The 22,344-nt window shown below is 54.7% G+C and overlaps 1 protein-coding gene and 1 long non-coding RNA gene across 11 annotated transcripts in view; one reads left to right on the top strand and one right to left on the bottom strand.

Moving 5' to 3' along the window:
* Window positions 1-9,208, bottom strand: part of CRLF2 (cytokine receptor like factor 2) — a 17,092-nt gene extending 7,884 nt beyond the window's left edge. For 6 of the 10 annotated variants that reach the window (XR_011535704.1, XR_011535700.1, XR_011535703.1 and 3 more), the window contains exon 1: window positions 1,133-1,569. Coding sequence is in view for 5 of the 10 variants with exons in the window: in XM_070603457.1 (XP_070459558.1) it covers window positions 1,133-1,443 (311 nt within the window). In the remaining 5 variants the exon portion in view is untranslated. Of the gene's footprint in view, window positions 1-1,132; window positions 1,570-9,015 lie in introns of those variants that run through there. The other 4 variants (XM_070603459.1, XM_070603458.1, XM_070603460.1 and 1 more) reach the window with 4 other exon arrangements.
* On the top strand, window positions 9,042-11,820 carry LOC139080896 (uncharacterized). The gene is made up of 3 exons (XR_011535705.1): window positions 9,042-9,789; window positions 10,012-10,203; window positions 10,868-11,820. It is a non-coding gene; the product is annotated as an uncharacterized lncRNA (long non-coding RNA).
* Window positions 11,821-22,344: the final 10,524 nt, after the last annotated feature.

Here is a 22,344-nt window from a genome sequence, read left to right on the forward strand (position 1 = left end):
GGGCTTCCTGGAGGAGGTGGCCCTGAATCAAGGATGGACAGGAGGGCTTCCTGGAGGAGGCGGCCCTGAACCAAGGATGGAGAGGAGGGCTTCCTAGAGGAGGCGGCCCTGAATCAAGGATGGAGAGGAGGTCTTCCTGGAGGAGGCGGCCCTGAATCAAGGATGGAGAGGAGGGCTTCCTGGAGGAGGCGGCCCTGAATCAAGGATGGAGAGGAGGGCTTCCTGGAGGAGGCGGCTCTGAATCAAGGATGGAGAGGAGGGCTTCCTGGAGGAGGCGGCCCTGAATCCAAGGACAGCGTCCTCATCAGAGACAGAAGAGGAGACGCAGACGCAGAGGAGCAGCCCCGTGAGGACGGAGGCAGAGACGGGAGGGAGGCGGCCACCAGCCCAGGGACCCTGGAGCCCCGGACGCTGGAAGAGGCAGGAGGGACCCTCCCCTGGAGCCTCCGGAGGGAGCGCGGCCCTGTGACCCTTGACCCCAGACTCTGGGCTCCAGGACGGGGGAGGGTGGATTCTGTGTTTTTAGGCTGCCCGGCCTGTGGTCCTTTGTTATGGTGGCCCCAGGACGCTTGCATGGCCGCAGTTTGATCTGTAGAGTAATGAGGCCCTGATTTGAGGGAGTAATTTAATGGGGATGCACAGTCGAGTTTCCGTCTTCTGTGGTCTTTCTGGTTTATCTCGTGTGCGATCAACCAACCACCCATCCCCCACCTCCCGTTCACAGAACCGAGATGAAACTCACTGGAAAAACCCTTCTTCCCACGTTTGGACTCATGACTCTGAGGGTTTAAGGCGACACTGACAAGCCCAAAAGAGGCAAACGGGTCACCCCTGGTGACCTGGGTTCAAAAGATTGACACCGAGACCTTGCACACGGGCCCCGGGGGTGAGAAAGGACTTCGCGAATATCGGGCCGAGAATCTAGGCGGTTTCGAGCATGACTCAGTCATCCTCAGGTGACAAGATTTGGGGTTGCGGTGAGGACTGAGGCTGGAACACACCCCACCTGTTCACACTCGCGCATTCTGATCATTCAGATCCGCCCTTTCCAGCCCCACCTGGGGGGCCGACGTCTCAGAAGAAGAAGGGTGTGACCACAGGGCCTTGGTGTCGCCCACCAGAGGGTGCTCACCTGTAGGAGAAAGTCAGGTTGACCCCGGGGCTCCCGCTGCTGTTCCACGTCACCTGCACGGTTTTGAAGTTGAAGTTGATGATCTGAACCTGTAATGGTCCTTCTGGGTCAAAAAAGAGAAATCGAGGCCAAACTGAGGCAACGCTGAGCAGAGTTGGGAATCTGTAAAATGACGTGGGAACGGGATGGGGCTTCAAAGGGACACATAAAAGCAAGATTTTCTCAAAAATCGTGTCAATATTCATGTCAGCCAGAACTACGGGTTCCTTCGGGTCAATGACCATCAGAGTTGCGATCAACAACACGCCCATAGCTGCCTTTCTTCAAGCGTTTGCAAGAGGTCGTGACCAGCGGTGGGTGCGAGGAGCAGAGAGTGAGTGTCGACCGTGCGTCTGAGGACATCACGATCGTGGGCGCCGGACACCGTCCCCCGTGCACCAAAGTCACTGTTTCACTCAACAAACCGCACACGACGACTGGAGGAAAAGCTCCAGGACCCAGGAGTCCTTCGGGCTTTGACTTGAAAGTTATCGAGGGTTTAGAAGACGGGATTTGTGCAGAGTTCTGGGTTCGTCGTTCTCCAAGCAGTGAGCAGGGGTGTTCGAGGTTGGGGCAAGTAAGGGGTGATGTGGGGGCGAAGGAGACGTGGGGTTCCAGCTGTCAGAGAGGGAGCTGCAGGTTTGGAAATAGGGACGGTCAGAGCGAACTCTGTGCTGGGTTAGAAGTGGAAGGATGAGGATGGAGAGAGGAGAGATACATAGAGAGACAGAGAGATAGTGGAGGATGCATGGATGGATGGATACGTACGTAGAGGCATGATAGAGAGATGGGGATAACAGATGACTGATGGACGGATGGATGGACAATAGAAGTTCACGGATGGACAGATGGTGGATAGATAGGTTATTAATGGATAAATAGGTGATTGATGGATGGATTCATGGATAGATGGATGGATGGATAGATGGATGGATGGTGGATGGATGGATGGATGGATAGATGGATGGATGGATGGATAGATGGATGGATGGATGGATGATGGATGGATGGATGGATGGATGGATGGATAGATGGATGGATGCATGATGGATGGATGGTGGATGGATAGATGGATGGATGGATGGATAGATGGATGGATAGATGGATGGATGGATGGATGGATGGATGGATGGATGGATGATGGATGGATGGATGGATGGATGGATGGATAGATGGATGGATGCATGATGGATGGATGGTGGATGGATGGATGGATGGATAGATGGATGGATAGATGGATGGATGGATGGATGGATGGATAGATGGATGGATAGATGGATGGATGGATGGATGGATAGATGGATGGATGGATGGATGGATGGATGGATGATGGATGGATAGATGGATGGATAAATGGATAGATGGATGGATGGATGGATGGATAGATGGATGGATAAATGGATAGATGGATGGATGGATGGATGGATGGATGGATAGATGGATGGATAAATGGATAGATGGATGGATAGATGGATGGATGGATGGATGGATAGATGGATGGATGGATAGATGGATGGATGGATGATGGATGGATGGATGATGGATGGATGGATGGATGGATGGATGGATGGATGGATGGATAGATGGATGGATGGATGGATGGATGGATGGATGGATGGATAGATGGATGGATGGATGGATGGATGGATGGATGGATAGATACATGTATGGATGGATAGATGGATGGATGGATGGATTGATAGATGGATGGATGGATGTGGATAGATGGATGGATGGTGGATGGATGGATAGATGGATGGATGGATGGATGGATGGATGGATGGATGGATGGATAGATGGATGGATGGATAGATAGATGGATAGATGGATGGATGGATAGATGGATGGATGGATAGATGGATGGATGGATGGATGGATAGATGGATGGATGGATGGATGGATGGATGGATGGATGGACGGATAGATGGATGGATAGATGGATGGATGGATGGATGGATGGATGGATAGATGGATGGATGGATGGATGGATAGATGGATGGATGGATGGATGGATGGATGGATGGATGGATGGATAGATGGATGATGGATGGATGGATGGATGGATGGATGGATAGATGGATGGATGGATGGATGGATAGATGGATGGATTGATGGGTGGATGGATGGATGGATGGATAGACGGATAGATGGATGGATGGATGGATGGATGATGGATGGATGGATGGATGGATGGATAGATGGATGGATGGATAGATGGATGGATGGATAGATGGATAGATGGATGGATAGATGGATAGATGGATGGATGGATGGACGGATACATGGATGGATAGATGGATGGATGGATGGATGGATGGATGGATAGATGGATGGATGGATGGATGGATAGATGGATGGATGATGGATGGATGGATGGATGGATGGATGGATAGATGGATGGATGGATGGATGGATAGATGGATGGATTGATGGGTGGATGGATGGATGGATGGATAGACGGATAGATGGATGGATGGATGGATGGATGATGGATGGATGGATGGATGGATGGATAGATGGATGGATGGATGGATCATGGATGGATGATGGATGGATGGATGGATGGATGGATGGATGGATAGACGGATGGATGGATGGATGGATCATGGATGGATGATGGATGGATGGTGGATGATGGATGGACGCATGTCTCGGACCCACCAGGACGTTGATCAGTCGGAGGAGAACAGACACGTGTCCACACATCCTGATCGGAGGGGCTGGACACCCCCAGGTCGGGGCCTCACCCGCCACGTTCAGTGCTGGGTGCAGCCCCGTCCCTTGAGGCAGCCCCTGACAGGTCTCAGGCCTGGAGGACTCGGCGTACTGGGCGTCCATGGACTCACACCCCACCTCATGGTCTAGAATTCACCCGGTCCCCCCATCACGGCCCCTCAACAACCCAATTCAACCCTTTTTCCAAAATCCATCTTAGGGTTCTCAACATCCTCCTTCCCTTTTCTGATCCCACCGACCGCTGACTGTCTACACTGCGGACATGAACCAGGGTCGCCCCAAGGAGAGCTTGTCCGAGGGGCTCCGCTGGGCCCTGATGGGGGTTTTGGACACCAGGGAAGCTGGATTCGGGGAACTGGAACCCAGATGCCCCGTGGCTTTCGAGACGGGAGCTTTTCGACCATCGCTGGTCGGCCCCGAGTTGGAAGCCGGAACAGAAATTAGGGAAGTTGTCAGTTCCGCATCCAGGGGGTCGTTGTGGGTTGCGGGTCCGGGTTCTATTCTCGTCGTAGAACAGCTTTTTCCGAGCTAGTTGACTCCCCGAGTCACTCACCCCCGGCCTTGGGGCCCGGCCCCGTGCTGAGCACAGAGAAGGACGTTCACAAGAGGACGGGATGCATTGGGACGGGAAAGAAAAGGAAGCAGGCGTTGAGGTCTCTGTGGAAAATCCCGTAATGGGGATCCGGGTCTATCCCAACGTTGAGGCATGGACGGGACATGGAGGATAATAAACCGACTTTCAGTCGTTACGGAAATCCGTCCGTTTGCCCACAGTGTACGGAACATTTCTGCTCTCCGCCCGCCCGTTCCTGGGTTCACTGACTGACAACAGATCTTCTCGAACTGGATCCTCAGGCTCCAGAAATGGAGACTGGACACAAGGAGCAGGACGTTCCGGCCTCTGGAAATCCCTGACCTTTGGAAGGGGAACTTGGGGCCACGCGGCTTCGGGGGGAAAGGCCATCCCGGCTCCGAAAAGGGGAGGGAGGTGGATCACAAAGAAAATGTCACCCCCTGGTCTTCCAGCAGGAAAGCAGAAGTGTTTTCTGCGGTTCAAGGTCGGCCCCACGGGGCGACTCAAGCCGGTCGCTCAGCCTTGAGGAGGAGAAAGAAGAAAGCCGCTCGTGTCCGCTGGTCCTTGGCACCTGTCGGGGATGCACCTGGCCGTTCCCGCCGAGCCCGGGTGACAGGGTGGGGTTGGGGGTCCGGCCCCTTGCGGTGTGGACGAGACCTCCTTCAAACGGACGGCGGGGAAAACCCAAAGTGTTCCCAAAGCACTTGGGGGTGTCTTCCATTTTCGGGGCCGGGGTGAGAGTCTGGCTTCAAGAGTAGACCGGCGGCCCGGGGTTCACCGGTTTGGATCCCGGGTGTGGACATGGCACCACTTATCAAGCCATGCTGTGGTAGGTGTCCTACATAGAAAGTAGAGGAAGATGGGCATGGATGTGAGCTCAGGACCAGTCTTCCTCAGCCAAAAAAAAAAAAAAAAAAAAGTGGAGGATCGACAGCAGATGTTAGCTCAGGGCTAATCTTCCTCAGCAAAAAAAAAAAAAAAAAGAGGAGGATTGGCAGCACATGTTAGCTCAGAGCCAGTCTTCCTCAGCAAAAAAAAAAAAGAAAAAAAAAAGAGGAGGATTGGCAGTAGCAGATGTTAGCTCAGGGCCAATCTTCCTCAAAAACAAAACAAAACAAAACAAAAGAGTAGAAACACCTCCTGCTGTTAAGATAGGGCTTTATTTTTCTGCTGGAAAAAGCCAACCGGGCGACACAAATCGTCAGTCCAATTACGGGGGGCACAGGAAGGACTGCGTGTGCCAAATGGCGCTGGGACGTCCTCCCCTGGGGAGTGGTTGCTGTTCGTCTTGAGGACGCGCGGGCGATGGGCTGGACCCCCTCGGCTCTAGAAAAGGGTCTTGCTGTGTCGCCGTCCCCACCTTTGGACGTCGGCCGGTCGAGGAAAACGAAGTCGGTGCCGCCAGGACGGCGTTTCTCCCACGTGTGTCGCTCCGAAACCACCTGATAATTTTCCTGGATGTTACGAACTCGTCTGGAAATTTTAAGAGGCGAGGGCATAGACTGCAAAATTGGGTGGAGAACCTGTAACCGAGGCGGCCGTGGTGACAAAAATTGTCTGTGCAGAGAGAGAGAGGTCTCTTGGGTACTGATGTCCACTCTCCGTCAACAGTGCTTTTCTCTTTTCTTTTTTTTCTTTTTTTTAGCTTTTTTGGTGAGGAAGATTGGCCCTGAGCTAACATCTATTGCCAATCCTCCTCCTTTTTTTTGGTGAGGAAGATTGGCCTTGTGCTAACATCTGTTGCCAGTCCTCCTCTTTTTTTGGTGAGGAAGATTGGCCCTGTGCTAACATGTGTTTCCAATCCTCCTCTTCTTTTTGGTGAGGAAGATTGGCCCTGAGTTAACATCTATTGCCAATCCTCCTCTTCTTTTTCGTGAGGAAGATTGGCCCTGAGCTAACATCTATTGCCAATCCTCCTGGGTTTTTTTTTTTTTTTGGTGAGGAAGATTGGCCCTGTGCTAATGTCTATTGCCAATCCTCCTCTTTTTTTTGGTGAGGAAGATTGACCCTGTGGTAACATCCATGGCCAATCTTCCTCTTTTTTTCTTTTCTCCCCAAAGCCCCAGGGCATGGTTGTATATTCTGCTTGTAGGTCTTTCTAGTTCTTGTATGTGGGACGCCGCCTCAGCATGGCTTGATGAGCGGTCCATCCATAGAGTGGAATATTATGCAGCCATGAAAAGGAGCAAAGCCCTGACACAGCTACAACATGGACGGACCTTGAACGCACGGTGCTCAGAGAGAGACCCGGACACAAAAGGACACACAGCACATGGTCCCATTAACAGGAAACGTCCAGAACAGGCCAGTCCACAGACAGAAAGTGGATTGGTCGTTGCTGGAGGCTGGAGGCACAGAGAACGGGGACCGAATGCTGATGGGTTTGGGGTCTCCTTTTGGGGGGCTGGAAATGTCTAAAACTCGCCTGTGGTGACGGTTGTCCAGACCCGTGAATATCCTAAAAAGCGCTGAATTGCACACATTAAAGGGGTGAATTAAACCCCAAGAAAACAGTCACCCCAAAAGTCACCTCCCCCTTTCTTGCCCCCATTCGCTTCTGTGGACTCTCCCCACATGCAATCCAGATTCTCCTCTCCCACCGGGTCAAGCGGGGACCCCCGAGGGGGTGGGGTGTGGACACAACCCGGAATCCATGCTCCCCATCGATCGCCTGGCTCCAGACAGGCGTGAAAAAACCCCCGGGGGCTTTTGTCAAGCGGCTTCTGATTCTGGAACTCTCCTTTTTTTTTTTTTTTTTTCTCAGAAAAACACCAAGTCTGGCAGGAAATCTGGAGATGAACAGATTGACCGACGGCGGGCCTCCCAGATGCACAGCAGCCTTTCCACACCCAGAACTTCCTCCTGACTTTATAGAGGCTGCCCGGCGAGCTCGGTTAGGGGGTATTTTTGAGGGGGGTGGCGGGTAAGGTCAGATCCAAGCGGTGACCCACTCGGGAAATCCCAGAAGTTCGATGAGACCGTGCAAAACGCTCAGGGCACTTCCCATCCCCTTGGAACAAGCCGCTTTATTTAAGTGGCTTTGACGATGACAAAGGAAAGAAGGGTCCCGCAGTGTCTCGGATGCGAGGTCGGCCTGGTCCCCTTTCTGGGTCCCCCCCACAGTCTCCAAATCAGGGACATGCGGGCGGGAGGCATACGGGGGGCATGTGGGGTCCCACCAACGCCTCCCACCCAGGCGGTCACCTTGAGCGACCCCCACCTGCAACCCACTTCTGCGTCCACTTGGCACCATCAGGAGCCCCCCAGGGCGCAGACCCGGGAGCCTTCTCCTCCCCCCGCCCCAGGAGCACTTTTAGGGTCACGGGGGGTCGTCACCACCCCCCAGCACACCTCCCGCCCTAATGCAGCCCGAACCCCCTCTCCGTTGGGGGTGCGCCTCTGGCTGCATCATGACACCTGTCCGCGTTTGCGGACCCACCGGGCGTTAGGAGGCGCGCGGGGTCCTCCCAGCGGCTCCTGTCAATCACGGGCCGCGGGGTCCGTCTCCATCCGCCGGGGGTCCCCGGTCCTCGCTCCTGCGCCCCCCGCCCCGCCTCACGTCGTAAAGCGAGATTCTCGCCCGCACAGCGACGAAACCGCCTCGGGGAGTCCACTGAGCATGGAAGACGCCCTTGGCCGGGGTGTTGGGGGACCCCCTTGCCTCCCATCATCCCTCAGCCTTTCCTTGAGCCCCCCCGGCCGCCCACGCGCTTGCGCACGAGCTCCTTCTCCTCCCCGCTCCCCGTCCTGCCTCAGTGGGCCCCAGCCCGCCCTCCATTTGGGGGTCGAGCATCCTCGTTCCACCCCCGTCTGAACCCTCAAACGGCCTCCGATGGAAAGAAACGGCCTCGGAGGGGCCCCCACCCGCGTCTACGCCGTCCCCCCGGGTGGATTAATCCTAAAATTGCGTGCTCCTCCTTCGAAATGCATGCCGGGGGGGATGGGGGGGTGGCGTCCCAGGGAGGGTCAAGGGTAAGAAATGGGTCTCCCGGGAGCTCAAGTGACCCAGGGCCCCGTCTGAGGATGTGCTAACGGGCGGGGGTTGCGTAGACCTCGCGAATGACCACGGGGTCACTCCCGGCAGCTGCAGCCCCCCTGGGAGACCCCCCCATCGGGCTCCCGGCTGCGTCCGCTGGAAATAAATGCAATTTGCACCCCGGAGCCTGCAGCCCACGGGGTCCCCGGGGGCCTGGGGTCCCCCCCCCCATCTGCCTTCTGCTTTCTAACCAAGCGCACAGCCTGGCCGCGAATCTGTGCAAATTGCCCCAGAACCGACAAGCAACCTTTTCAGATTTTTTTTTTTTTTTTTTGCGAATCCGAGACGAATGCCGAACGCACCCAACCAGGGCCCCTTTCTCACCAGCAAAGCCAGCGGCGAGCTCCTTGTCAGTTTTAGGAAGAAAATGTTGCCATTGCAAAGAAGACCCGACACCCCACCCCCTCCAAAAAAAAAAAATCCCAAAAAAGCAGATTTAGTTAAAATAAAGGATGTTGCAAGCGCGAGTGTGGACGCACCCCCGGGCACGGGGCTTACCTGGTCCCGTGGCCGCCCCCCGAGCCATCCAGGATCCCAGGACCAGCACGGCCCCGGCCGCCCAGGGCAGGAAGGGTCCCCTCATGCCGCCGAGAACCAGGAGCAAGTCAGAAGCCAGCTGCAGCTGGCCGGGGGGGTGGGGGGTTTCGGTTCATGATTAATGCGCAGAGGCCACCCCATCTTTAAAAGGCAAAAAAAAAAAAAAAAAAAAAAAAGCCGCTGAGGAAATGACTCCAGGAAGTAGAAGTCAGGCTTGACTTTCAAAGATGATTCATAAAAAAATTAAAAAGAAAAAGAAAAAAAAGCAAAAGGTCACCTTCGCAGCCTCTGCTGGGCCCGGGGGACGGGGAACGGGCGCGGAGAGGGAGGGCCCTCTGGTGGGGTCTGGGGTCGGCTGCCCGGTGGGGTCTCCTGGACGGCTGGGACCGGCTGACGGACAGATTTTAGCGATTTGGAGCCAAAAGGGAGGGGGCGTGGCGGCCACAACGGACACCGTTTGGGGACGTTCAGAGTCCAGGCGGAGAAGCATTTTTTCAGAACTGACCAGAGACACTGGCGGCTGAGGGACCATCAGCGGACAATTTACGTCCACGCCTCCTGCCTGTGAATGGGATCCCGGGAGTGGACGCCCAGCCACGCTCACTGACGACATGAGCGACACTGACAACTGTACATGGGCCGTCACGGCGGCGAAGCACCTGCAGCCACGTCCACTGAGAGAATGAGGGAGCCGTGGGAGATGAGCAAAAAAATGCAAATAATTGCGGTTTAGAGGTAAAAATGAGTTTCGGGGTAGCTGAAAGGGAGCTGGTCAAGTGGCTTATGAAGCGCAGTGGGCGCAGGTCTTCATGGCCACGGACCAGAGACACCTTCATCCCGGGCGTCCTGCTGGAAGGAGAAGTCCAACACTCGTCCCCCTGGGTTGTAATCCGGGGGTCGAGGGGCTGCGATGCTCCTGAGGGTTCCGGGGGAGAATCTGTGCTCTTGTCTTTTCAGCTTCTGGAAGCTTCTGGCGACCCCATGGCGCGTGGTCCCACGTCAGGCCAACCTCTGCTTCTAAGGTCACACATCCTCCTCTGACTCGGACCCTCTGATCAGTGAGGGCTCCTGTGCCCACCCACCTGGATAATTCAGGACAATGTCCGCAGCTCGACATTCGTGATCACAGAGGCCAAGCTCTTCTCCCAGGTGAGGAGACATTTTCATAGGTTCTACAATCAGGATGTGGACGCCGTCGGGGCTGTTATTCTGTCTACCACGCGGTGATCAGGACGCGCACAACCTCGTGTGATAGATGATAGATAAATAGATAGATAGATAGATAGATAGATAGATAGATAGATAGATAGATGGATGGATGGATGAATGGATGGATGGATGGATGGATGGATAGATGGATAGATGGATGGATGGATGGATGGATGGATAGATGGATGGATAGACAGATGGATGGATGATGGATAACACATACATATATACACACACCCATGGATGATTGATAACTACATAGATTGATATAGTGACACAGACAGAACTTCTCATGCTGACGTTCAGGATTCCTCACCCTTGCGTCTGTGGACCTGGGATGACCACTCTGTGTTGGGCCGTCCTGTGCACTGTGGGCCAATGACCAGCATCTCTGGTCTCCGCGCCCCGGATGCCAGGAGCTCTCCACCACCAGGTCGTGACAACCAAAATGTGTCCGGAATCGCCCAAACTTTCCCTTGGATGGGGGAGACTTATCCTTCGTCTTCCTCCCACCTTCCCTGCCCCTCCCGGCCGCCCAGGGACACTCGACGTCCTGGTTCTTCTCCAGGGTGGGGGTCTCACCTTGTGGGAACTTCCTTTGTAGGATTTTTATAGAAAAGGAAGACGATGAGATGGCCAGAGAGGCCCCCTGGAGGTCAGAGAAGACGGCGCAGCCTAGGAATGAGGATTCGGTGAGATGAGTCTTTTATGGGACGGGAAACATGTGTGGTTCCCTAAAATGGATTATCACAGCTAATCGGGTCGGAGAAATGAGGAGCATTAGCCCTTCGGGAGGACCAAAGACGCCCAACGTTCTTCCACTCCCCGGCCCTCGTCTTAACGTGGGAATAAAACGGGGGCGGGCAGGGCTCCCCTCCCTTCTGGACCCCGGGCTGGAAACTGATTCCACGTGATCCTGAAGACATCGTCGTCTCTAACGAGGATGACACATAACAGTCGGTCCTGGGTCCTTTTCTCCGTCATCTCTGATCCAAACCACAGACCCATCTTGTGTTGTTCCTGTTTCATAACAGCGGACGCATCGAATGAGTCAGCAAGATGGGCAAAAAAAAAAAAAAAACGATGGACGTTGTCCAAGGTCGGTTGGACCTGTGTCCAGTGCTGAAGTCACAGCCCAAAGAGAACAGCGCTCCGTAAGTGCGTGGTTTGGTCTCAGCCAAATAATGACAACGTTGAGGGCGAGGGACTGCGTCTGCTGACTCAGGTTCCCTGAATAAGCCACCGAGTCCTAGAAACGAGAGGCGGAGACGAGTCGATGCTCCTGTCGTCCGTGAGAGCTTCCCGGCTTCCTCACGCCACCCCCCGAACCCAGACTTGCTTCTCACAGAAGTGCCAGGATGGGGTACACGTGGTGACCAATGACCTGGGCAAACAAATGAAAGATCTAGATGGGTTCCCCCCGGCTTCTCCTGGACTCATGAGATCCGTTTTGACTGAAGGAAATTGTTTCGTTTGTGAATTGAGAAAGTCTCGGAAGTGAAACGACAAGTCACACAGTAGTCAATAAATTAACAAATAAATAGATATAAGGTGTAATGAGGATGGACATGGTAGGACTCTGTGAGTCTAGGTCTACACCTCCCAGGAGCATGGGGTCCACCCTGCGGCTGACACACAGGAAGTGTATAGTCCTGTAAGTTGACAGGAGGAATAAATGGATGAATGAATGAATGGATGGATGGATGGATAGGTGGATCAATAGATGGATAGATGGATAGATGGATGGATGGATGGATAGATGGATGGATGGATAGATGGATAGATGGATGGATGGATGGATAGATGGATAGATGGATGGATGGATGGATGGATGGATGGATGGATGGATGGATAGATGGATGGATAGATGGATAGATGGATAGATGGATGGATGGATGGATAGATGGATGGATGGATGGATGGATGGATGGATGGACAGATAGATGGTTGGGTGGATGGATGGATGGATGGATGGATGGATGGATGGATAGATGGATGGATGGATGGATGGATGGATGGATAGATGGATGGATGGATGGATGGATGGATGATAGGTAGATGTATGGACAGATAGATAGATGATGGACAGATCTGATAGATGATATCTACATAGATAGATGGACAGATAGATGGATGGATGGACAGATAGCTATGATACATAGATGGATAGATAGATACTAAGCCTTCACACTAAGGTCCAGAGTTTCTCAACCTCACACACTGACATTTGGTGTGGGCCACTCTCTGTGCTGGGCCGTCGTGTGTGCTGTAGGATGTGGGGCAGCAGCCCTGGTCTCCATCCACCAGGTGCCAGTAGCTCCCCACACTTGTGACAACCAAAGATGTCCCAGACAATGCCAAGCGTCCCCTGGTCTGAGGGGTAAGCGCTGGACCACATGGGCACAGAGGGGGACAGACGTGAAGGGGTCAGGGGCCAGTGGCTGCAGAAGCGTCTCGACCATGTGTGTGTTTGGCGTCCACAGCCAGCTGACTTTCAGGAAAGCAGGTCATGCTCCGTGGTGTGGGTGGGCCACGTCTAATCAGGTGACGGCCTCAGTCGCCAAAACTGAGGTTTCCAGATCAAGAAAGCAATTCTGCCTCGAGGTCACAACGTCGAAATGCTGCCTGGGTTTCCAGCCTGCCGGGCTGCCCTACCGAGTTTAGACTCAGCAGCCTGTACAAGGGCGTGAACTCACTCCTTAAATCTCTTGATACATAAATATGCACGTGAATATCTCCACCTATATCCACCCACTCAGTCAATTCTCTTCACCCACAGATCGTACATTTGAGAATTTGCCTGTTTGTTAAAATAGCGAACCCTCGGCCTCTGTCCTCTCCCAGCTGCCCTGTGTCCTGCTTCCCTTTTGTGGCGAATGCCGTCGTCGTGGCCACGGGACGTTTGGGATCGGCTGCGGGGGAGCTGGGCCGGGGCCGCGTTGTGGGGGTGTCTGTGGGACGCATCACGGGCTTTGCTGTCACGGCCACGTCAAGCTCGAGGGTCGATCACTGGCCATCCATCCGGACGGCGTGGGTGCCTCCTGGAAATGTGTCTGCATTTCAAAACGTGTTATGGGGCCGGCCCGGTGGCTCAGCGGTTAAGTGCGCACGTTCCACTTCTCGGCAGCCCGGGGTTCACCAGTTAGGATCTCGGGTGTGGACATGACACCGCTTGGCAAGCCACACTGTGGTAGGTGTCCCAGATATAAAGTAGAGGCAGATGGGCACGGATGTGAGCTCAGGGCCAGTCTTCGTCAGCAAAAAAAAAAAAAAAAAAAAAAGAGGAGGTTTGGCAGCAGTTAGCTCAGGGCTAATCTTCCTCAGCAGAAAAAAAAAAAAGTGTCATGGGTTGTGGTTTCTTTCCCGGTTCACTTTCTGATTTGGTGTCGGCTACTTGTCTCCAAGATATTCCTTCCCGGAATCACAGACCTTGGGTCTGACCCCCACAGGGAACGGTTTTATGCTCTCCAGTGGATCGAGTTTTCTATTCCTTTTCCCAGAAAGGCACGTAACACACTTTGGACTACGTTTTAATTTTAATTTATCTGAGGGGTCGACATCGCAACCCAAGAGGCAGGACCCCCAAAACAGGCGTCAGTCTCCCGACACGGAAATTCTTTACCTTGAAAGTTGGTATTTCACCCAAGAAAAGTGTCCTCCCCACGCAGGCAGCCCTCCCCGACCGATGGCAGAAGCCGTCCCACAACCCAAGGCTTTCTAGGAACTGGGGAATGTGGTGTTTCCTGGAGGAGCAGATTGATCAAGCAGAGCCTGAATCCCTCAGAGACATCAATGGGAAGCTAAGACTCTGGGACTCGGTCCTGAGCTGTTTACCACCAGCCTCAGGGCCTACAGGCTTTGTTCCCGGAAGATGCCGTCCTCCCAGCAGGGGTGAATGGTCTGCGGCGTAGATGGAGGCGTGGGGTGAGTGGTCTGCGGCGTAGATGGAGGCGTGGGGTGAGTGGTCTGCGGTGTAGATGGAGGCGTGGGGTGAGTGGTCTGTGGGGTGAGCCTGTGAATCCCCATAAATCGGACAACTCGTCAGCATCCTGCAAGAGTTCAAGGGAGGGGGTGGGGACGCTTCCAGAAAAGGGAGCGAGGACCACCCACCCCACCTCGATCCCCACCACCAGCCCCACCCCCACGTCCACCTCCACCCCCATCCCCACCCCACCCCGCCCCCACCCCCACCTCCATCCCCACCCCCAGCCCCACCCCCACGTCCACCTCCACCCCCATCCCCACCCCACCCCGCCCCCACCCCCACCTCCATCCCCACCCCCAGCCCCACCCCCACGTCCACCTCCACCCCCATCCCCACCCCACCCCGCCCCCACCCCCACCTCCATCCCCACCCCCAGCCCCAGCCCCACCTCCACCTCCGTCCCCACCCCCCGCCCCCGCACCCCGCTTCTCTGGGCGCACGGACGGCTCCGGGAGCAGAAGCGAAGCCGTTGGGGTTTGGAGGGAGTTTCCCGGCTGCGCTGACAACAGCGATGACCCGGGAGATAAGGGCGCTAATCTCCGATTTACATGAAGAGCAAACGGAGACGCACCGAGCCGGTTGTGGCACCGCGAGAAAACAACAAAAAAAAAGCCCTGCCTGACTTTGCGCCACCGGCTCCCACCCCCTGGGGGGCGCGAGGGGGCTGCTGCGGGAGGAGACACGCAAACGGGGCGGGAACCTGCCGGGGGTGGGGGCCGCCTCTGCTGGGCTCGACTTGGGGGCCAGAGTCTCCATCCTATTCCCAACAGGGCCCCTCTCATCCCCCCAGGAGGGCCCCTCTCATCCCCAGGAGAGCCCCTCTCATCCCCAGGAGGGCCCCTCTCATCCCCAGGAGGGCCCCTCTCATCCCCCCAGGAGGGCCCCTCTCATCCCCCCAGGAGGGCCCCTCTCATCCCCAGGAGAGCCCCTCTCATCCCCAGGAGGGCCCCTCTCATCCCCAGGAGGGCCCCTCTCATCCCCCCAGGAGGGCCCCTCTCATCCCCCCAGGAGGGCCCCTCTCATCCCCAGGAAGGACCCTCTCATCCCCCCAGGAGGGCCCCTCTCATCCCCAGGAGGGTCCCTCTCATCCCCAGGAGGGCCCCTCTCATCCCCCCAGGAGGGCCGCTCGCACCCCCAGGTTGTCACGAACCCCCAGCCTCCCCCGGGCGGGCTCTGGATCAGGTTTGCAACCTGAAGACGCCAAGGCCAGTTTCTGTCCTGCGCATGCGCCACACAGCGTCTGCCCCCCCACCCCCCATCCCCCGGGAAGCAGAGTTTGCGCTCCCGGGGGCAGCCCGTGCGCCCTCAGAAGCTCGGGGTCCAGCGTGACCTCGGTGCTCCTGCCGCCAGGAGACGGCGTGCAGACCCCACGCGGCGTCCACGGCTCGTGGCAGCCCCGAGGGGAAAGCGGGTCAGCCCGGGTTTGAGTGACAGGCGGGGGCGAGGCCTCCTGGGCCCTGAACGGGTTCCCGGGTCCTGGGGCGACGTTGCTGCTGTTTCAAAGCCTCACAAGCCCTCGGGGCCCGCCGGGCCTGGCCCCCAGGTTTGCAGAGTTCGCTACTGACCCCTAGTGACCGAAAGTTCGAATCCAGGCGGGACCCCGAGGCCCGGATGCAGCTCCCGGGGCCTGCAGGTCAGCCAGCTTCCTGCACAGAGAGACCCCCTCCCTCCTCGATCCTGCTCAGCAGCACCTGATGCCAAACGGCCCTCGTGCCACCGAGTCAGACGGAGAGGTCTTGTGTGGAAGCAGGGTCTTTGCAGGCGTGACGAAGGGAAGCATGGAGAGGAGGGCTTCCTGGAGGAGGCGGCCCTGAATCAAGGATGGAGAGGAGGGCTTCCTGGAGGAGGCGGCCCTGAATCAAGGATGGAGAGGAGGGCTTCCTGGAGGAGGCGGCCCTGAATCAAGGATGGAGAGGAGGGCTTCCTGGAGGAGGCGGCCCTGAATCAAGGATGGAGAGGAGGGCTTCCTGGAGGAGGCGGCCCTGAATCAAGGATGGAGAGGAGGGCTTCCTGGAGGAGGCGGCCCTGAATCAAGGATGGAGAGGAGGGCTTCCTGGAGGAGGCGGCCCTGAATCCAGGATGGAGAGGAGGGCTTCCTGGAGGAGGCGGCCCTGAATCAAGGATGGAGAGGAGGGCTTCCTGGAGGAGGCGGCCCTGAATCCAAGGATGGAGAGGAGGGCTTCCTGGAGGACGCGGCCCTGAATGCAGGGACAGCGTCCTCCTCAGAGACAGAAGAGGAGACGCAGACGCAGAGGAGCAGCCCCGTGAGGACAGAGGCAGAGACGGGAGGGAGGCGGCCACCAGCCCAGGGACCCTGGAGCCCCAGACTCCTGCGACCCTTGACCCCAGACTCCTGGGCCCCAGGACTGGAGAGGGTGGACCCCTGGGGTTTTTAAGCGATCGGGGTTTGCGGTCATTTGTCTTCAAAGTGGCCGGAAGCTACTAAAACCCCCAAACTGAAACCGAGTTCCCTTCGGGAAGCCGCCCTCCCCCAAACTCAGGCCGGCAGGTGGCGGTCGAGGCCGCAGGAAGAGCCCGAGTTTTGAGTCGAAATCCAACTGTTTCGGTAAACCAGAAAAGGGGCAAAGGCCGGCTCACGTGGCGCCCATGGGCTCTTCCACCCAAGACGCTCCCACTAAAGGGAACGACCCCGGGGAGGCCTCGCATCCCCCACAACCTGAACCCCAAAACGTTTTGGGGAGAACTGGGGGAGGCTCCAATTTCTCCCCGTAAACTTAGGGATGTGGCTTTCGCCGGGTCTGGACCGTCTTGAATTTTTTTTTTTTTTATGTCCATCGTTTCCTGCTTCCCGGGGTCGCAGGTCACCCTCAAGGTGGAAGGTGAGGGTCTCAACCGAGAGAGCCGGGGACCCTCGCCTGGAAGGCCCTGGGATCCAGTGGGCGATGTCCCTCCAGCGTGGACACACGGGGCCGGGTGGTGTAGACCTGCCCCCAAATTGACCCTTCACCCATCACCCCTTTGATGGATAAATGACGAGCCATAGGATATATTGGGGTGCACGAGGAAGCCATTGGGGTGAAAACTAATTGGGCCTGACCCCGTTTTTCCCAAAAGGGTTGAGCGTGTGTGTGCATCTGCTTTCAACATTTACTCCAAAAAATGACGCCATTAAAGATAAGGATGCAGCTCCCGCCACTTCAGGATTTCCTGAAACGTGAGCATCTCTCAGCCAACAAAATCCCAAAGGTCAACGTGACCCCAGGAAGAGCCCAGGGGTGAGATGGAGATATTTCAAGAGACGTGAACCCGCAAAGCCCGGTTTTCACGGCGCCCCAGACTAGGGGACCCATCTCAACTTTAGGGCTCAGCACGAAGGAGGCTGGGAGACAAGCAGTGGGGTCACCATGGGGTCAGAGGGGTGAGGGGTGCAGAGGGGACCCCGAGGGTCCTCAGGGGTCAGGAGATGAAGGATGTAGGGGCAGACACGACCTCTGAGTGAATTGCATCAAACGGGAGGAAGGGGCCTCCGTGATGAGCTCCCCGTCCCTAATGACATCTACAGAGACCCTATTTCCGTGACGCCCCAATCCCAGGCGCCAGGAGGGGGGATTTTCAGGTCCAGGACTGTCCTTCCTGGAGGAGGTGTGGAGGTCCAGGCCTGATAGATTATGTTTATACACTCCACGTCAGTGGCCCAGGGTTCCCAGTTCTGATCCTGGGCACGGAGCTACACTCCACTCAGCGAGCCATGCTGTGGTGGTGTCCCACATAGAAGAACTAGAATGACCTACAACTAGGATATACAACTATGTACTAGGGCTTTGGGGAGAAAAAAAAAAAAACCAGGAAGATTGGCCACAGATGTTAGCTCAGGGCCAATCTTCCTCACCAAAAAAAAAAACAAAAAAAATTTTTTTGATTAAAGAAAAAGAGGAAACAGGAAGCTGCATCCTGGTGTCTCTGCTGTTAGGACCAGGATCTCCAGCTCCGCGTGAAATGGGGTGGGCTTTCGACCCAGGGAAGGGGTCGTTATTGGCTGTGTCCCCCCAAGGCTTAGGCCGTGCACGTAATGGAAGGGACGGTGTGCACGCTGGTTGAGAAAGAACCACACATGACACGTGTGCAGAGACTTTCCGTGTCAGCTGGGTTCCGGGCAGGGACAAGGTGAGCTGGGACGGAGGGCGTCCTCACCCGGCACCCACCTCCGCTGCCCCATAAATCGTCGGTGTCCCGGGAACCGCTGTTCCGCGTTATTTCCGTAAATACCGTCACGACACGGACATCACACCCTTTCATATTTTTGTGAATATTACTTTTGAGGTTTCGACACCAAACCTGCATCAAAAGAAGCCGCTTTTTGAAAAGAATTCCGAGCCCGCCGAGGCGCACCCTCATTGCTCCAGCCTTCGGGTGATTGACACCTTGTAAACTTTCCCATTGGTCCCGCCTTCAGGTGATTGACACCTTGTCAACGTTCCCATTGGTCCGGCCTTCAGGTGATTGACACCTTGTAAACGATCCCATTGGTCCCGCCTTCAGGTGATTTTCACCTTGTCAACGTTCCCATTGGTCCCGCCTTCAGGTGATTGACACCTTGTAAACGTTCCCATTGGTCCCGCCTTCAGGTGATTGACACTTTGTAAACGTTCCCATTGGTCCCGCCTTCGGATGATGGACACTTTGTAAACCTTCCCATTAGTCCCGCCTTCTGGTGATTGACACTTTGTAAACCTTCCCATTGGTCCCGCCTTCAGATGATGGACACTTTGTAAACCTTCCCATTGGTCCCGCCTTCGGTTGATTGACACTTTGTAAACCTTCCCATTGGTCCCGCCTTCAGATGATGGACAGTTTGTAAACCTTCCCATTGGTCCCGCCTTCAGATGATGGACACTTTGTAAACCTTCCCATTGGTCCTGCCCTCGGGTGATTGACACTTTGTCAACCTTCCCTTGGTCCCGCCTTCAGGTGATTGACACTTTGTAAACCTTCCCATTGGTCCCGCCTTCAGATGATGGACACTTTGTAAACCTTCCCATTGGTCCCGCCCTCGGGTGATTGACACTTTGTAAACCTTCCCATTGGTCCCTCCTTCGGGTGATGGACACTTTGTAAACGCTCCCCTTGGTCCTGCCTTAGGGTGATTGACACTTTGTAAACCTTCCCATTGGTCCCGCCTTCGGGTGATTGACACTTTGTAAACCTTCCCATTGGTCCCTCCTTCGGGTGATGGACACTTTGTAAACGCTCCCCTTGGTCCTGCCTTAGGGTGATTGACACTTTGTCAAGCTTCCCTTGGTCCCGCCTTCGGGTGATTGACACTTTGTAAACCTTCCCGTTGGTCCCGCCTTCGGATGATGGACACATTGTCATCGCTCCTGCTGACTCTCTTGAATATCCTCGTATTTTGTTTGTGGCTGGACCACCCCTCGCCCCAGTCAGGACGTCCTTGAAAGGGAGGGAGCGTCCTGTCTTCCTTTCATCGTGACACGCCCAGAAAGACAGAGATTTTTTTCTAGGCTGGATAAAAAAAAAAAAAATAGGAAGTTCACAGTTCATTCTTTTGCATCTGCGTTTAGAGTGTTTCGGAGGCAACAGTCGTGCAGGAAACCCTGCTGGCGTTTCGCAACAGTGACTCAGTTCCAGGACTCCATGCGTTCATGCTACGTTTTTTATTATTCATTCAGCAAAGAGGTGCATAGAGTCATGGGCCACCCACACATTCTGGCTGTTGTGGCTACAACCGAAATTTCCCACCGTGGTGTGGGCGACCAGTCAGGCGTGAAACAAAGTTTTTAAAAGCACATGATTTAGCAGATAAAGGTTTTCGGAGCCTTGGGGCGAGGTGCAGGGCCTCCACACAGGGGTCAGGGTGTCAATCAACCAGGGTCGTGAATGGTGGTCTCCTGCAAAAGATAGAAAGGCTGGGGCCAGCTGGGTGGCGGAGCAGTTGAGTGCACACGTTCTGCTTCGGGGGCCTGGGGTTTGCGTGTTCGGATCCCGGGCGTAGACATGGCACCGCTCAGCAAGCCATGCTGTGGTGGTGTCCCACATATAAAGTAGAGGAAGATGGGCACAGATGTGAGCTCAGGGCCAGTCTTCCTCAGCAAAAAAAAAAAAAAAAAAAAGGAGGATTGGCAGCAGATGTGAGCTCAGGGCTAATCTTCCTCCAAAAAAAAAAAGAAAAGAAAGGAAAGATTGTGGACCTGCAAACACGCGCACGGGTCTATTATTTCTTTGTATGCACATGGTGGGGGGGGCGGTTTGCACACTTCATTCTGCCCTATTCCTGGCTTCCTCGTTTCCCCCTTCAAAATATGCTGTAGAGACGTCTGTGCTGCTCCTATAGACATAACCCGTTCTTTGCCACAGTTGCCTTGCGTGCGTTGAGCGGATACAATAAAACTGTTACCCCTCCCTTGACTAGTGGACTTTTAAACTGTTGCCGGTGCTGTCACTGTGACGAGCAAAGTAGCAGAGAGCGACTCGGAAAGCGCAACCTTGTGGACACACACGCAGGTGCATCTCGGGATTCATTTAAATTGTGAGGGTTTTTTTTTTTCCCAAATTCGGCCGTGGGAAGTTTGGGCCCATTTGCAGTGTATCTGACGATGCAGCGATAGCTTCTCCACGGGATCGCTGTCTTAGTTTCATCGAACTTTGCAGCAATTTTTGTTCATTCTAAAAAATAGACATTTTAGAGTGTGTATATAAGGGTATGCATATATATGTGTGTAAACATATATCAAATATGGATAATATCTGTGCCTCAAGAGTGGCTGGAAACCACCTCACTGCCCCAAAAGGCAGCCTGGGGGAGCCCAGAGAATGGAGGGGCCGGGTAATCCCAGAGCAATGAGGATGCAACACCTTGATCAAGCCACGCCTGCAATCCGCCCACCTTGGGTGTCACATTGTTCAATGATGTTTGAGCCTCCCTAATCTATGACGGCACGCTAACGCCTCCATGAGTCCACCCCTGTTCTGTTCCTCAGTTTCCATTTGACCCCTCAGTCGCACACTTAGGCCTAGGCCCAACAGAAATGAAAACACATTTTCACGCAAAATTTGTACACGCATTTTCACCTCAGAATTATTCACAAATAACCAAAAGGTGCAAACAACCCAAATACCCAACAACAGACAAATGGATAAACAGAATGGGGTCCATCCGCACAGCGGCAGTAGAGACACGCAAGAAATCGCCGTCGTATGCTCCTGATGAAATAGTCTGAGAACGGTGCCTCCAGATGGCCTTCTTTCTCGACTTCCCACATCACCTCTTCCCCGGGTCTCCAGCCCGCTGGTCTACCCCGCAAAATCTGGACTTTCCAGTCTCCACGATCGCGTGAACCAATTCCTCGAAATAAATTCTCTCTCCACACACACGCACCTCCTGTTGGTTCTGTTTCTCTGGAGAACCCTGACACAGAGAGTGTGGACCAATCTTGGGGTCTTAGAGTTTGGCCCAGAGTGTGGGAGATGGGGGTCACCCAGTAGGAGCTTTGTTTGTTTAGAATGATGCTGGATTGTCACCTTCATCATCACCACCATCACCATCACCACCATCATCACCACTATCACCATCATCACCATCACCACCACCATCATCACCATCACCACTATTATCATCATCATCATCATCATCACCACCATCAGCACCATCACCACCATCATCGTCACCATCATCACCATCGTCACCATCGCCATCATCATCATCACCACCATCACCACCATCATCGTCACCATCATCATCATCATCATCATCACCATCGTCACCACCACCATCATCACCACCATCATCGTCACCATCGTCACCATCGCCATCATCATCATCAACATCACCACCATAACCACCATCATCGTCACCAACATCATCATCATCTTCACCACCATCACCATCATCATTATCGTCATCACCATCACCACCATCACCATCATCATCATCACCACCATCATCATCATCACCATCAGCACCATCATCGTCACCATCATAATCATCATCATCATCACCACCACCATCATCACCATCATCACCATTGTCACCATCACCATCATCATCACTGTCACCACCTCCATCATCACCATCATCATCTTCACCACCAACATCATCATCTTCACCACCACCATCATCA

Source organism: Equus przewalskii, chromosome X (genome assembly GCF_037783145.1).
Source record: "Equus przewalskii isolate Varuska chromosome X, EquPr2, whole genome shotgun sequence".
In the NCBI taxonomy this organism is placed as follows: domain Eukaryota; kingdom Metazoa; phylum Chordata; class Mammalia; order Perissodactyla; family Equidae; genus Equus; species Equus przewalskii.